At 45.7% G+C, this 11,503-nt stretch overlaps 1 protein-coding gene and 1 non-coding gene across 2 annotated transcripts in view; one reads left to right on the top strand and one right to left on the bottom strand.

The window, feature by feature from the left end:
- Window positions 1–11,037, top strand: part of ONECUT1 (one cut homeobox 1) — a 47,033-nt gene extending 35,996 nt beyond the window's left edge. Inside the window, 1 exon segment of the mRNA XM_004709435.2 lies at window positions 8,725–11,037. Within this exon segment, the coding sequence (XP_004709492.2) occupies window positions 8,725–9,017 (293 nt within the window). The 3' untranslated portion in view covers window positions 9,018–11,037.
- On the bottom strand, window positions 1,769–1,952 carry LOC115868241. Its single transcript, XR_004045500.1, has one exon. It is a non-coding gene; the product is annotated as a small Cajal body-specific RNA 16 (non-coding RNA).
- Window positions 11,038–11,503: the final 466 nt, after the last annotated feature.

Here is an 11,503-nt window from a genome sequence, read left to right as displayed (position 1 = left end):
GTGTGTAGCCATCACCTCAGTGTTAGAGCATTTCCACCACACTCCAGAAAGAAACCTCTTGCCCGATGCAGGAACCTCCCTGCCCTCTGCCTCCTCCCCTCAAGGCCTAGGCATCCGCCAAACAACTTTTTGTCTCGATGGGTTGGCCCTTCTGATCCCCCTACTCTCGCCTTTCGGAGCTCCCCTGAGCTGCATGTGCAGGGAGGTCTCTGACAAGCCTATCAGCAACCCAAGCAGTGGATCCAGGGATCCTGGAATTGTGAGCTGTGGGGTTGCTTTGTCAGTGTCCCCTACCTAGTCTTGGAGGCCCAGGTGTGTTGAGTGGGCCTTAATGACTGCCTGCAGCCTCTGCCCTCAAATCCAAGCCACACCTTCCCTGAGTGACTCGGGCCATCCAAGGCTCACCTCCTCCAGAATTATTGACCCCCACAGACTGCTGTGGGGGATGTGTGTGTGTGTGTGTGTGTGTGTTGACCTAGACCTTTAGGTTGATGATACTCAGTTTGTTGACCTAGACCTTTAGGTTGATGATACTCAGTTTCTAACCAGTTACTGCAAAAGCAATGACAACTGATTATGACCACCTTAGGCATGTCAGGTAGACCAGTACTCTGCAGGGATTTCTTCTGGGTGTTCTTCTTGTTTGCATGAACAGTTTGCTTTTTCCCTTTTATTTATTCTCTGTTGTGGTGCTTGAGACTCAACACAGCAGAACATTCATCGATTCAACCATTTCCACAAGGACGCTTCAGTGATGTTGATTGCATCCTTCAAGTGGCACATCCATGCTCCCCTCCTTTTCGGACCTGGTCCTCTTTCGTTGACATAAACCCGGTGCCCTCGACATTTCCTGAATCCTGAGCAGCAGTTGCCAATTTGATCCATTAATGGGTGGGGGTTTTCTTTACTTTGTTAATGTAACTGATGGTTCCTTGCAAGAGTGTTGAACAAGGCATGGCTGGCATCTGTCCTGCGCCCTCTTATCTCTAGAGGTAAACTGGAAGAGATCAGTTGGATCCACACTGCCCCTTCTTTACTTTGGATCTGAAGCTACACATTTGTAAAGGCTGCAAACTGGAGTCACACGTTCCTTTCCTGCCTGATTTGTTGTTGTTGTGTCCTTTCGAGTTGACGTCTCTGTCCAAGTGACAGAGAAGAACTGGCCCATAGGTTTTCTCAGTTCTGTCTTCACAAAAGCAGACCACCAGAGAGTTCGTTCTTAAAACACCCCAAAGCTCAGGGCAGCCATTCTTTCCCAGTTAAGGTAAACTGATGACTGGTTGGAGGAAGACTCCGAGTGATATTTTTCGCTTAAGGCCAGTGAGGTCGGCAAGCGGCACTCTCAAAGACTTATCTCTTCAGTGGCCCCACCCTGACCGCCTATGTGAGGGCCTTCCATTTTTTGTGTGGAAATGCTGAATGCAAAGATCACTGCATGTTTCCACAAGCATTTTGAAGCTCTCTGGTATGCCCTATCGAGTGAATGTAGCTGGGAAAGAGACAACTGGCCTTGCCCGTGATGGGAGGGCTGGGAGGCCAGCGGGGTTGGCGGTGGAATGAACTGGGGCCAAAGCATAAACGATGAGGGGTCAGGGGCTGAATGGGAGGGCCTCACCGCCCCGAGATGACTCTGGCTTTCTTTCTGAGAACTCCTAGGCAACTTTTAGAAGGTCCTGAGCAAGGCGTGCTATGATATGGCTTCTATTTTTAAAGGATTTTTCTAGTCTACCCACTTTGTTTTATTTATTTATTTGTTTGTTTGTTTTTGTCCTGTTTGCAGTAGCATACATGATCATCAAACTACTACTAGAATGTTCACACCTGTTACTGCAAGTTTCAAGGCCAGGGGAGCGCTCCGAGCATTTGCTCTAGGTCAGGGTGGGGCTGTCTGGTACCAGGCTGCACCCACTGCTGGGTGGGTCTAGCCACACAGAAGCCGTTCCCCAGGCCGAACCCACTTTGTTTTAAAAGGATACCTTGGGCACTGTGGCCTTTCCATCCCCGCACCTGTGCTTCCCGAGATGTGGATACCTACCGTGCCACTGGTGATGTCTAAGCTGACTTCAGGAAGTGCCCAGACTCAGCAAAGTGATTTTAGGAAGTTTACAAGCGCAGCAAATCAGCATTCGACCTCAGCAAGAACATTATTCCTCCTGTAGCTATATTTCTATCCTGGCTTTGTCCAAGAGAACATCGATTTGGTGGTAGGAGATGCGTCAGACCTCTCTTCTCTCTTTATAAATGAGCCAACCGGAAGCCCAGCGTCCTTGGCTGGCAGTAATATTCAGCTGTCATCACATGATGATGTGCTCAGAGGTTTTACTTTTGTATTTACTTTCTGTTTATGGCAAATGAAAATGAATTCCAGTTGGTAGTTTAAACAATTACCCATGAGTTAAAGAATGAAGACAAGATTGAAGTTGTAAAAGATTTCATCTTGGTTGGTTTGGGGTTTTTGGAAGTCCCCTTGCCCCATGCTCCAAAACACACACACACACACACACACACACACACACACACACACACACACTTATATTTCTTCCCTTCCTGACTCAGCACAGTTGTTGCTCCTCTCTCTGCCTGTCCTGGTGAGGCTGAGGCCTTGGTAGATGGCGAGTCCAACAGAAAACGCTAACGGGCTTGCCCAGTTGAATTCACACTTTCCCAGGTGCCATTTCTTACTGGGTGACCAACAGTCCTGGGCGGCATCACACTGCCGCTGCCTCCCCCTGATGGCTGTTCACACAGATCCAGCCTGAGTGCTGCGCTTGGAAGGGGCTCGAAGCCAGCTAGCCCATTCCCTTTGCTTCCCAGTTAAGGAAACTGCATCCAGACCAGTTACGAGATTCAGCCTGATCTCTCCACTAGTTAATGACAGAGCCAGAACTAGAACCCAGGACTTCTTGACACCTCGCCTGATGCTCCTTCCACGACACCACCTCCCCTACAGACAAGGAAGAGAAAGTCAAAGTCAGACCCATTGCCACTGAGTTGAATCCAAGTCATGGCAACCCCATGTGTTAGAAAGTAGAGCTGTCCCAAGGGCTGTACTATTAGAAAAGAGGTGTAGTGGTCACCTATTGGGCGACAAGCCACAAGGTCCGCAGTTTGAAACCAGCAGCCGCTCTTCAGGAAAAAGGCGGGGCTTTCTAATCCCATAAACAGTTACAGTCTTGAAAACCCACAGGGGCAGTTCTTCCTTGCCCTGTGGGGTCGCTGTGAATAAGCATCGGCTCAATGGCAGTGAGAGAGAGATCTCAGTGACAGCAGCGCACCATTTCCCCGTGGTGCCCCCGGCTCGATCTGGACAGCCACCTTTCAGTGACTAGTGAGTGCAAATCGTTTGCCCCACCAGCACGCCCTAATCACACACAGACCCTCGAATGGATCACGAAGTAGGTTGTCTGCCTCCAAGAGGAGACCGTTGTCCCAGTCCTCAGTTCCCTCTTGTGTGAAACAGCCAACCTAGGGACACAGATACCAAAAACAGCAGGACGTGTGTTAACGTGTTGTGCAATTTTCATGAGAAAGAAAGAATTGAGGGGAAAAACACATAAGCTACTTATTGTTTCACGGTTCAGAGTAGATGCTATTTGTGCGCAGCTACTTACTGGAAGGTCGGAAGTTTGAGGTCACCCAGGAGAAAAGTGATCTACCTCCAACACACCAGCCATTGAAAACTCTACGCAGTGCAGTTCTGCTCTGACACGCTGAAGGTTGTCATGAATCAGACGCGATTCCGAGGCGACTGGGTGGTTTTGGTTAACAGCTCAGAGTCCCAGGAGGAGGAAAGCTTTCACTGCCTGTAGGACCTGTACCGGTGGTGGTGGTTGTCATTGAAATCTCTAAAAATGATCAGGTGTGAGCAGAGCTGTGGGGAAAGGGAGTTTGTTTCCCCACCTTCATTCAGATGAACTTGGAAATGACTTCCTTGCAGGAATGGCTGCTGTCCCTGCAGAGCCGTTACCTACTCTTCTGGAGGAGTCATGAAAGGTGGAGAAGAGCCATGGGAAAGTCAACATAGTGGTTCTACATATGAGAGATAGGATACCTCAAATGTTTTTAACTGACCTAATAATGGATTTCAGGAAACAGGAAGGGTCCTGAAGCTAGACCTCCATGGACCCAGATGGCTTTACAGGCCACTGGAGCCATAGAATGGAGTTTGCTCTTTTAGGAGATGCAGAAAGAGAGATTAATCTCACAGGGGAAGTGAGAGACAGAGCAAAGAGTCAAGCCTCATGCGTACAGTCAATGTTTATACTTGTCTCTTGGCCAAAGGCAGGAGGAGGATCAGAACATTCATTTGAAAACACACAGACTCCTTCAGATTTATAGCTCTTCCAGTTGCTTTGAGGTGTGTTAGCTTATTTAAAGGAACCCTGGTGGCGTGATGGTTACGCGTTGGGCTTCTAACTGCAAGGTCCGCGGTTGGAAACCACCAGCAGCTCTGTGGGAGAAGGACGGGGCTTTCTACTCCTGGAAAGAGTTAAAGTCATGGAAGCTCACAGGGTCAGTTCTACCCTGTCCTAGAGGGTCACTATGAGTCGACATGGACTCAATGGCAGTGAGCGAGTGATCTTATTTTATGTTTACTTCAATCCTTTATAGTCAAAAGGACACCTTTCCTTATTTTGCAGCTGAGAGGATAAGGAAAAAATAAACCCATGGCCAAGGCGATTCTGACTCCTAGTGACCCTCGAAGATAGGGTAGAAATCGGGTTCCCAAGGCTGAAATTCTCCTAGAGGCAGATGGCCACATCTCTTCCCAAAGAGGAGCTGGTCAGTTTTAATTGCCAACCTTCCCATGAGTAGCCGAGCGCCTCGCCACTGTGTCACCAGTGCACCAGTGGAGGACACTACGTTGCCAAGAGGACGAGGGACTTGTCATCCATCTTTCAGTGACCACACAGCTGGGACCTGAGCATAGGTCTCCTGAATCCAGATACATTTTAAGAAGTTGAACCATAAATCTACCTGGTTTCATTCATTTCTCCCAGGCTCCCCAGGAGGTGCCCACGTGGGGCCAGACACATCCTTGGCAGACTTTTGCAGCAATCGATTAGCACTTTAGACATATACAATCTGTGTGATTAAGTCAGGAAAATGACGACAAGTCAATGCAGCTGACCACTTCTCATAGGATGTTAGCGTTGAGCAGAATTTGATCAAGCGTGTTCTAAGGCAGGGCTTCTTAAACTCCAATGAAGGTCAAGTTGTTCCTTTGTGTGTTCAACTGGGCACTTTAGAGAAACAAATCCACAGAAACTCATGTATAAGAGAGAGTTTTATATAAAGGGTAAGCGCACATCAAGAAAACATCCCAACCCAGTGCTGCCCAAGCCCACAAGTCCAACATTAGCCCCATATGTCCAACACCAATCCACAAAGTCCTCCTCCATCTCACAAAACACACACTATGATGCCGACTGCAGAGGGAAAATCCAATCAGTGAATGTGTAAGCATCTCAGCGCTGGCAGGGGTCTCCACAGGCTGCTCCAGCACCCAGGGCTGCATCAGGGTAGGGCGGCTTCTCCTTGGGGATGTCTAGCTGGAAGTGAACCTTGCAAGCTGAAGCAGGGAACTGACTAAGGCAGCTGCACCCTGATCTGACTATCACAAAGCAAGAGACCTGAGACTCGAAAGGCGAGGCTCACCGAGCCATTTATCCCTCCATCCTTCAATTAACCCCACATATGTTTATTGGCCAGGTTGGCACAATAAACTAATTACCTCACTTTGTTTTTAATTTCCAATCTTTCCTGGACCAGTACTTTTGAAAATGGAGTAAAAAAAAAAATCCCCCCAAAACTAGAAAAATAATTTCACACTTGAATGTGTAGCCAGGTCAAACGGCCTTAAGCATTTCCACGGGCTTATTCTCAGTCCTCTGTGTTAATCTTGTTTCCGGCCAGTCGCCATCCTTAGGGCGGCCTTCGTCTGCCCATTGCCATTTGAAGAAAACCTGCTCTCAGTCATGCCTTTCCTGAGAGACCGTTCTCTGATGTGGAATGCATGCTGGTGGCGTAGTTGATACAAGTCGCACCGCCATCCTCAAGAGCCCCAGTTTAAAACCACCACTCACTCCAAGGGAGAAAGATAGGATTTTCTACAATCATGAGCAGTGACCGTCTCAGAAACTCACAGGGGAAGTTCTCCCCTGGCCTGGAGGGTCGCTGTGAACCAGTATTGGCTCCATGGCAGAGAGTGTCCGCCTAATTGCCTCTGTGAACAATGAACTTCTTTGCCATGTAACCAAGAGTTGGGTGGTGGCAGGCTACCATTATTGACTATTTTGATCAGCGAAGAATCCCTACCCAAAGGGGGGAAATGCAGACTAAAACTTCCTATTTTTGTGGACTCTAGACTTTCATGAGCCACGACAATAGGGCGAGCCCTGGAAATTACTGGGCTGAGATAATATTTAAACCTTAAATCAAAAATATCCCCTGAAGTCTTAGTAAAAGCCAACAGTCGTTTGGCTTATGTGGTAAAGAATATTTGCCTCGACCATTATGTTCTTTTGAGAATTATCTATAAGGGACCATACTGAGGACAACAACTTGAAAGATCAGCTAGGAACCTATAGGTCTGATGAATTTATGTTAATTAAGGAGAACAAACACAGAAAAGGAGGGTGCGAAGTATTGCACAACACAAAGACTGTAATCAATGTCACTAAACGGCACGTGTAGAAACCGCTGAATTGTTGTATTTTGTTATGTATATTCTCAACAACGAAATGAATAAAATTATATCAACAACTTCATAGTCTATGGGATACTTTCCAACGTTGTATACAATTCATAGTTCTTGAAACACACTTGGCTCTTTCTTGCTTACTGTGGACAAGGGGCCAGTCCTCAGATAACCTTTATTCACACCATGCTTATGCTCTGCTTTTGCTGTGTTTCATGCTTCCCCATGCCTCCTGCTCAGGGCTCACTGTGTTGTTGCTAAGTGCTGTCCAATCAGTTCCAACTCGTAGTGAACGTATACACAAGAGAAGGAAATGTTGCCCAGTCCTGTGGCATCCTCACCATTATTATGTGATTAGTAAGCCCTGTCCTTATCAAGCACTGTCTGCCTAGGAAACTTCATGTCTCCCATAGCTTTCCTCCTTGCATCCCCTCTTGAAAACCAAGTTTTCAACCCTTCACCAATGCTGCTCTCTACTAACATGAGTCTCTCCCGCTTCTCTTATCGGAAGCCTCCTATTCATCCTTTACGGCCGCACTTAAGCACTTCCTCCTCTCCCATGCTTCCTCAATATCCGCAAGGAGAGGCAGTATCCCACACACTCTTTTTATACTCATGCAGTATTTGTTTACATGACTAGTAGACTGGGTTCTTTTAAGACAATATACTGTGTTGTGTTCATTTTTTAATGGGAATGGCTAACTCAGCCAGTCATAGGTACCAGTCTTCAAGGAAGCTAGATTAACATGGACTGACGCAACCTAATTGGCGTTGACTTCACTGTTGTCAGCCATTTTTCTGGAGGAATCAGTCAAGTTGCCCAGTGAGGGCCATAGGCTCCTGCAAAGTGGGACCCTGTTTAGGGAAAATCTCACCCGATACAGTGATGCAGTATCTATAGCTCCATGCTCTAAGGGAATTGGGCATTTAATAAATAAGTGAGAGGTATGACCAGTGATTTAGGGGATGCATTATAAAAGATAGCAATTCCAAAACACCCCAAACCTTCTTTTTTAAGGTCTCCTTCGTGTCTATTAAGAAATCCAGACTCTTTTTTCCCCCCAACAGTTTTATTGGCATATCATTCACATATCACATAATTCAATAGTTCCAGCATATCAAGAAGAGTTGTACAAGCATCACCACAATCAGCTTTTGAACATTTTCTTCATTCTTGGAATCATTGTTCTTAGCTCCCCATTTCCCTCCAACCTCCCCTGCCATATCCCCAGGAACCATTCACCCAGTTATTGTCTTCACAGATGTCCTTCTCCTCGCGGGGAGGAAATCCCTACTCTTATCATTAGTCGTTGGACCAGTGGGCCTTTAAGTGTGCTGAGTGCAGTTCATACTTGAGCAAATTGGTACATCTGTATAGGAGAAGTTCTATTTCGCTCATTTGAAGTTGTCTATATTTTGTTTGTTTTAAAATGTGCATGATATAATGGCATAATAACACGTGTGTATAATACACAGATAAAAAGGTATTTACAATCATCTTTTTCTCCCTTATAGTGCATCAAAGAGCCTGGTGGTTTAGTGATTACACTTTGAGCTGCTAATCACAAGTTAGTAGTTTGAAACCACCAGCTGCTCGGCGAGAGAAAAATGAGGCATTAAACTTTTGCATATATGATTTTCCATAGGCTTACCACAGCCCAGCAAGGTATGTATTTTTTGCAGATGGAGAAATAGAAGTTCAAAGAGATGTGTTCATCTAGCCAGACCCTTGCTTCTATGGTTGGGGCATCAGAGGTCCAGGGAAGCTTAATTGAGGACAAAGAGCAGATGCTCATCAAAGCAAAGGGTCAAGGTCCAAGCCCAAGCCTCATAGAACTCCCAGGGGCTCCCAGTCCTCCATCCCTTTATTACACTTCTCTCCCGGGTCACCACGGTGCTTACCCCCGAGGTCAGCATGCCGAGAGCAGACCAGGGAAAATGGCTAATCCATTTTTGTGGCTCTGCCTTTCTATTTCAGGTTCTCCCAAGGAATGTGTTCTAACGCCGCCTCTGTTTCTTTGCAGCATGCAAAAGGAAAGAGCAAGAACACGGGAAGGATCGAGGCAACACGCCCAAAAAGCCCAGGTTGGTCTTCACAGACGTCCAGCGTCGAACTCTCCATGCAATATTCAAGGAAAATAAGCGCCCATCCAAAGAATTACAAATCACCATTTCCCAGCAGCTGGGGCTGGAGCTGAGCACTGTCAGCAACTTCTTCATGAATGCGCGGAGGAGGAGTCTGGATAAGTGGCAAGACGAAGGCAGCTCCAATTCAGGCAACTCGTCTTCTTCCTCAAGCACTTGTACCAAAGCATGAAGGAATGACCACGAACTGAAACCTCGGTGGAAAAGCTTTAAAGAAATAAAAATTAAACACACAAAAAAATTTAAAGACCAGGACCTCAATATAGCAGCAGGTTTATACTTAGAAATATTTGAAGAAGAAAACAAAGTGTTATTTATAGTTCAAAGAAACCAAAGACTTCGCTCACCTGCAGCCTGACTTTGTTCGGAGACACACGCTTCAGCAGGCGACGACTTGGCAAGGGAATTGATGAGCGGGGGAAACCACCACTGGGTCTCACGCGTTCAATCCATGATCCTCCTCTCTTGTGCTTGGCTCCTGCGTGGTTTGGAGCCATTGAATGGACATCTTTTTAAGATCAGACTTTCTCATCTAGTCCACCACGCCGGGAAGTGTATGGTGTCTCAAAGCTGTGCATGCGCGTGGGCACGCGTGTGTATACACACACACACCACCGCCGCCGCCGCCGCCACTACCACCACCACCACCACCAGTGGTTACGAACTTAGGCAGGGCTGGTCTTCAGGAAGCGTTGTGCTGTCAGGGTACAGCCAACATAGTTTGGGGTTGTCTGAGTTCAATGGAGTAAGAGTGTGATTGCGCTCGCCTAGCCCGTCTAGTTTGAACCTGCCATGTCCGCCACCTACGCCAATGCAGATTCAAACCCAGCAAAGAAAATTTGAATGACGCCTAAACCAGTGCATTCTCTTTGTTTGTTAAGAAATGTTCAGATATTTTTTAAGAAATGAAACAAGAGTCCATCCGCTAAAAAGAAAAAAAGAAAAAAAAACCTTACCTAGGTACCAAAGAACACAATATTATAGTGCAGGTATTTTATTGCAGTGCTTTTAATAACCAAAGCTATTTTTACACAAAATACTATGTGAAATTATACGTATGAACTGATCTTGCTGTAAGACACATGACACAGACTCATGACTATCATTTATGATTCTTGAAGCATTTGAAATATTCGTTTTCAGAAGTAGCAAGAAAGAATGTAGCTTCGGGGAAGCAGTTACCGAGAGGTCCGTGCTGTGTCCCTGCGCATGTAGATGGCCCACTCGATGAGGCCCAGGCATCCCTTCGAGAGACAGACATGATCCCACAATCTGCTCAGAGGGGAGAAAACCTGGGCACCCTTCCAAAGTAGAATCCTATTTACAAATGAGCAAACGGAAGTTTAACAGGGCAGATCACTGAATTAGAGGTTATTCAAAGTAATGCTTTTTAGGTTAAGCATAAAAGAGGACTCCACACTTGGATTCATTTGACCAACAATTCGTTTTATGCATTTGGCACCAAACAGCTTTTTAAAATACCTTAAGCGCACACAAGTGACGTGAGCTGACCAACATTTCCAAAATGAACTACCCAGTATTTGTAGCCAAGCTGGTTTTATTGCCAATCTCAGATAGTTTAAGAGTTGGACATCAATAAAACATCAGGTGAAACCTCGTCATATTGAAATTGGTGGGACTGCAAAGGAAAAAGACCGGGTCCTGATGCAGGACGAGGCTTTTGGTTCTACGGAGAGTAAGCTATTTGTTTCACTAAGCACAGACTTCAAAGAGTGCTACATTCTTTCTTGCTACTGCATTAAGCTGGAGATTTTATAACAGATTCCACTCACTCTTTACAGGGACTGATTAAAAAAAAAAAAAACGAACAAGCTAGACCCGAACTTCAAAATACAAAGGTTTAGATTCCTATATTTCCCAAATCCCAGGGCAATAGAAGGTAAATTAAAATAAAAATCCGATAACAAAGTTGCTCTAATGGAGCATAAGTGAATCACTTGGTTCCCAGAAAAACTATCTCTAAATTCAGTTGAATTGCAATTCATATAAATGGATGCTTTCTGTATTGTTAGGTAGGGAAATGGGTACTTATCGCTAATTACCACATGGGAGCAGAAATATTAAATCATATCTCAACGATGAGTTGATTATTGACATCCAATAAAACAGCTGGAAAATAAACAAAACCTAGTACCTTAAGATCAAATGTCAGCATCTGGTCTAGGTCTTAATGAGACGGCCCCTACAGAAGCGAACCCCAACAAACTTGGACTCTCTTGTCTCCTTCATGTCCGCTGTAGAATGAGCTATGGAAACCAAGGTTCCTCCTTTGATGAAATAGCCCACCCACTTGCCTTGACACATTTCGGCTTAGTATTTTCTTTGAATAGTAGCTTTTAAAATGTCCCTTCTCCATATGGCACAATTGTAGCTCAGTTATTAGAAGAGACCGTTTAAATAGCCACCCTGCAAGAGTTGCTAAAAGGATCACCTTAGCAAAGACAGAAACAAACAGGAAAAAGTTATCGATGTCTCTCCTCTCTACACATGTAGGGGCAGGGGTGGGAAGAGGGAGAACAGTTAGAGAGTGGATTTATAATTTAGGAGGGCGGAAAGCCTTATTCATTTAAAGCATGAGCATTTTACATGCAGGGAAATTCAAGATGTGTCTGCACAACCATCTTACCAAATCCAATA

The sequence above is a fragment of the Echinops telfairi genome, unplaced genomic scaffold, assembly GCF_000313985.2.
Source record: "Echinops telfairi isolate 266 unplaced genomic scaffold, ASM31398v2 ScPeMD7_8;HRSCAF=38, whole genome shotgun sequence".
NCBI classification, from domain to species: domain Eukaryota; kingdom Metazoa; phylum Chordata; class Mammalia; order Afrosoricida; family Tenrecidae; genus Echinops; species Echinops telfairi.
The sequence above is the reverse complement of the archived record's forward strand: the minus strand, read 5'-3'. Positions and strand labels throughout refer to the sequence as shown.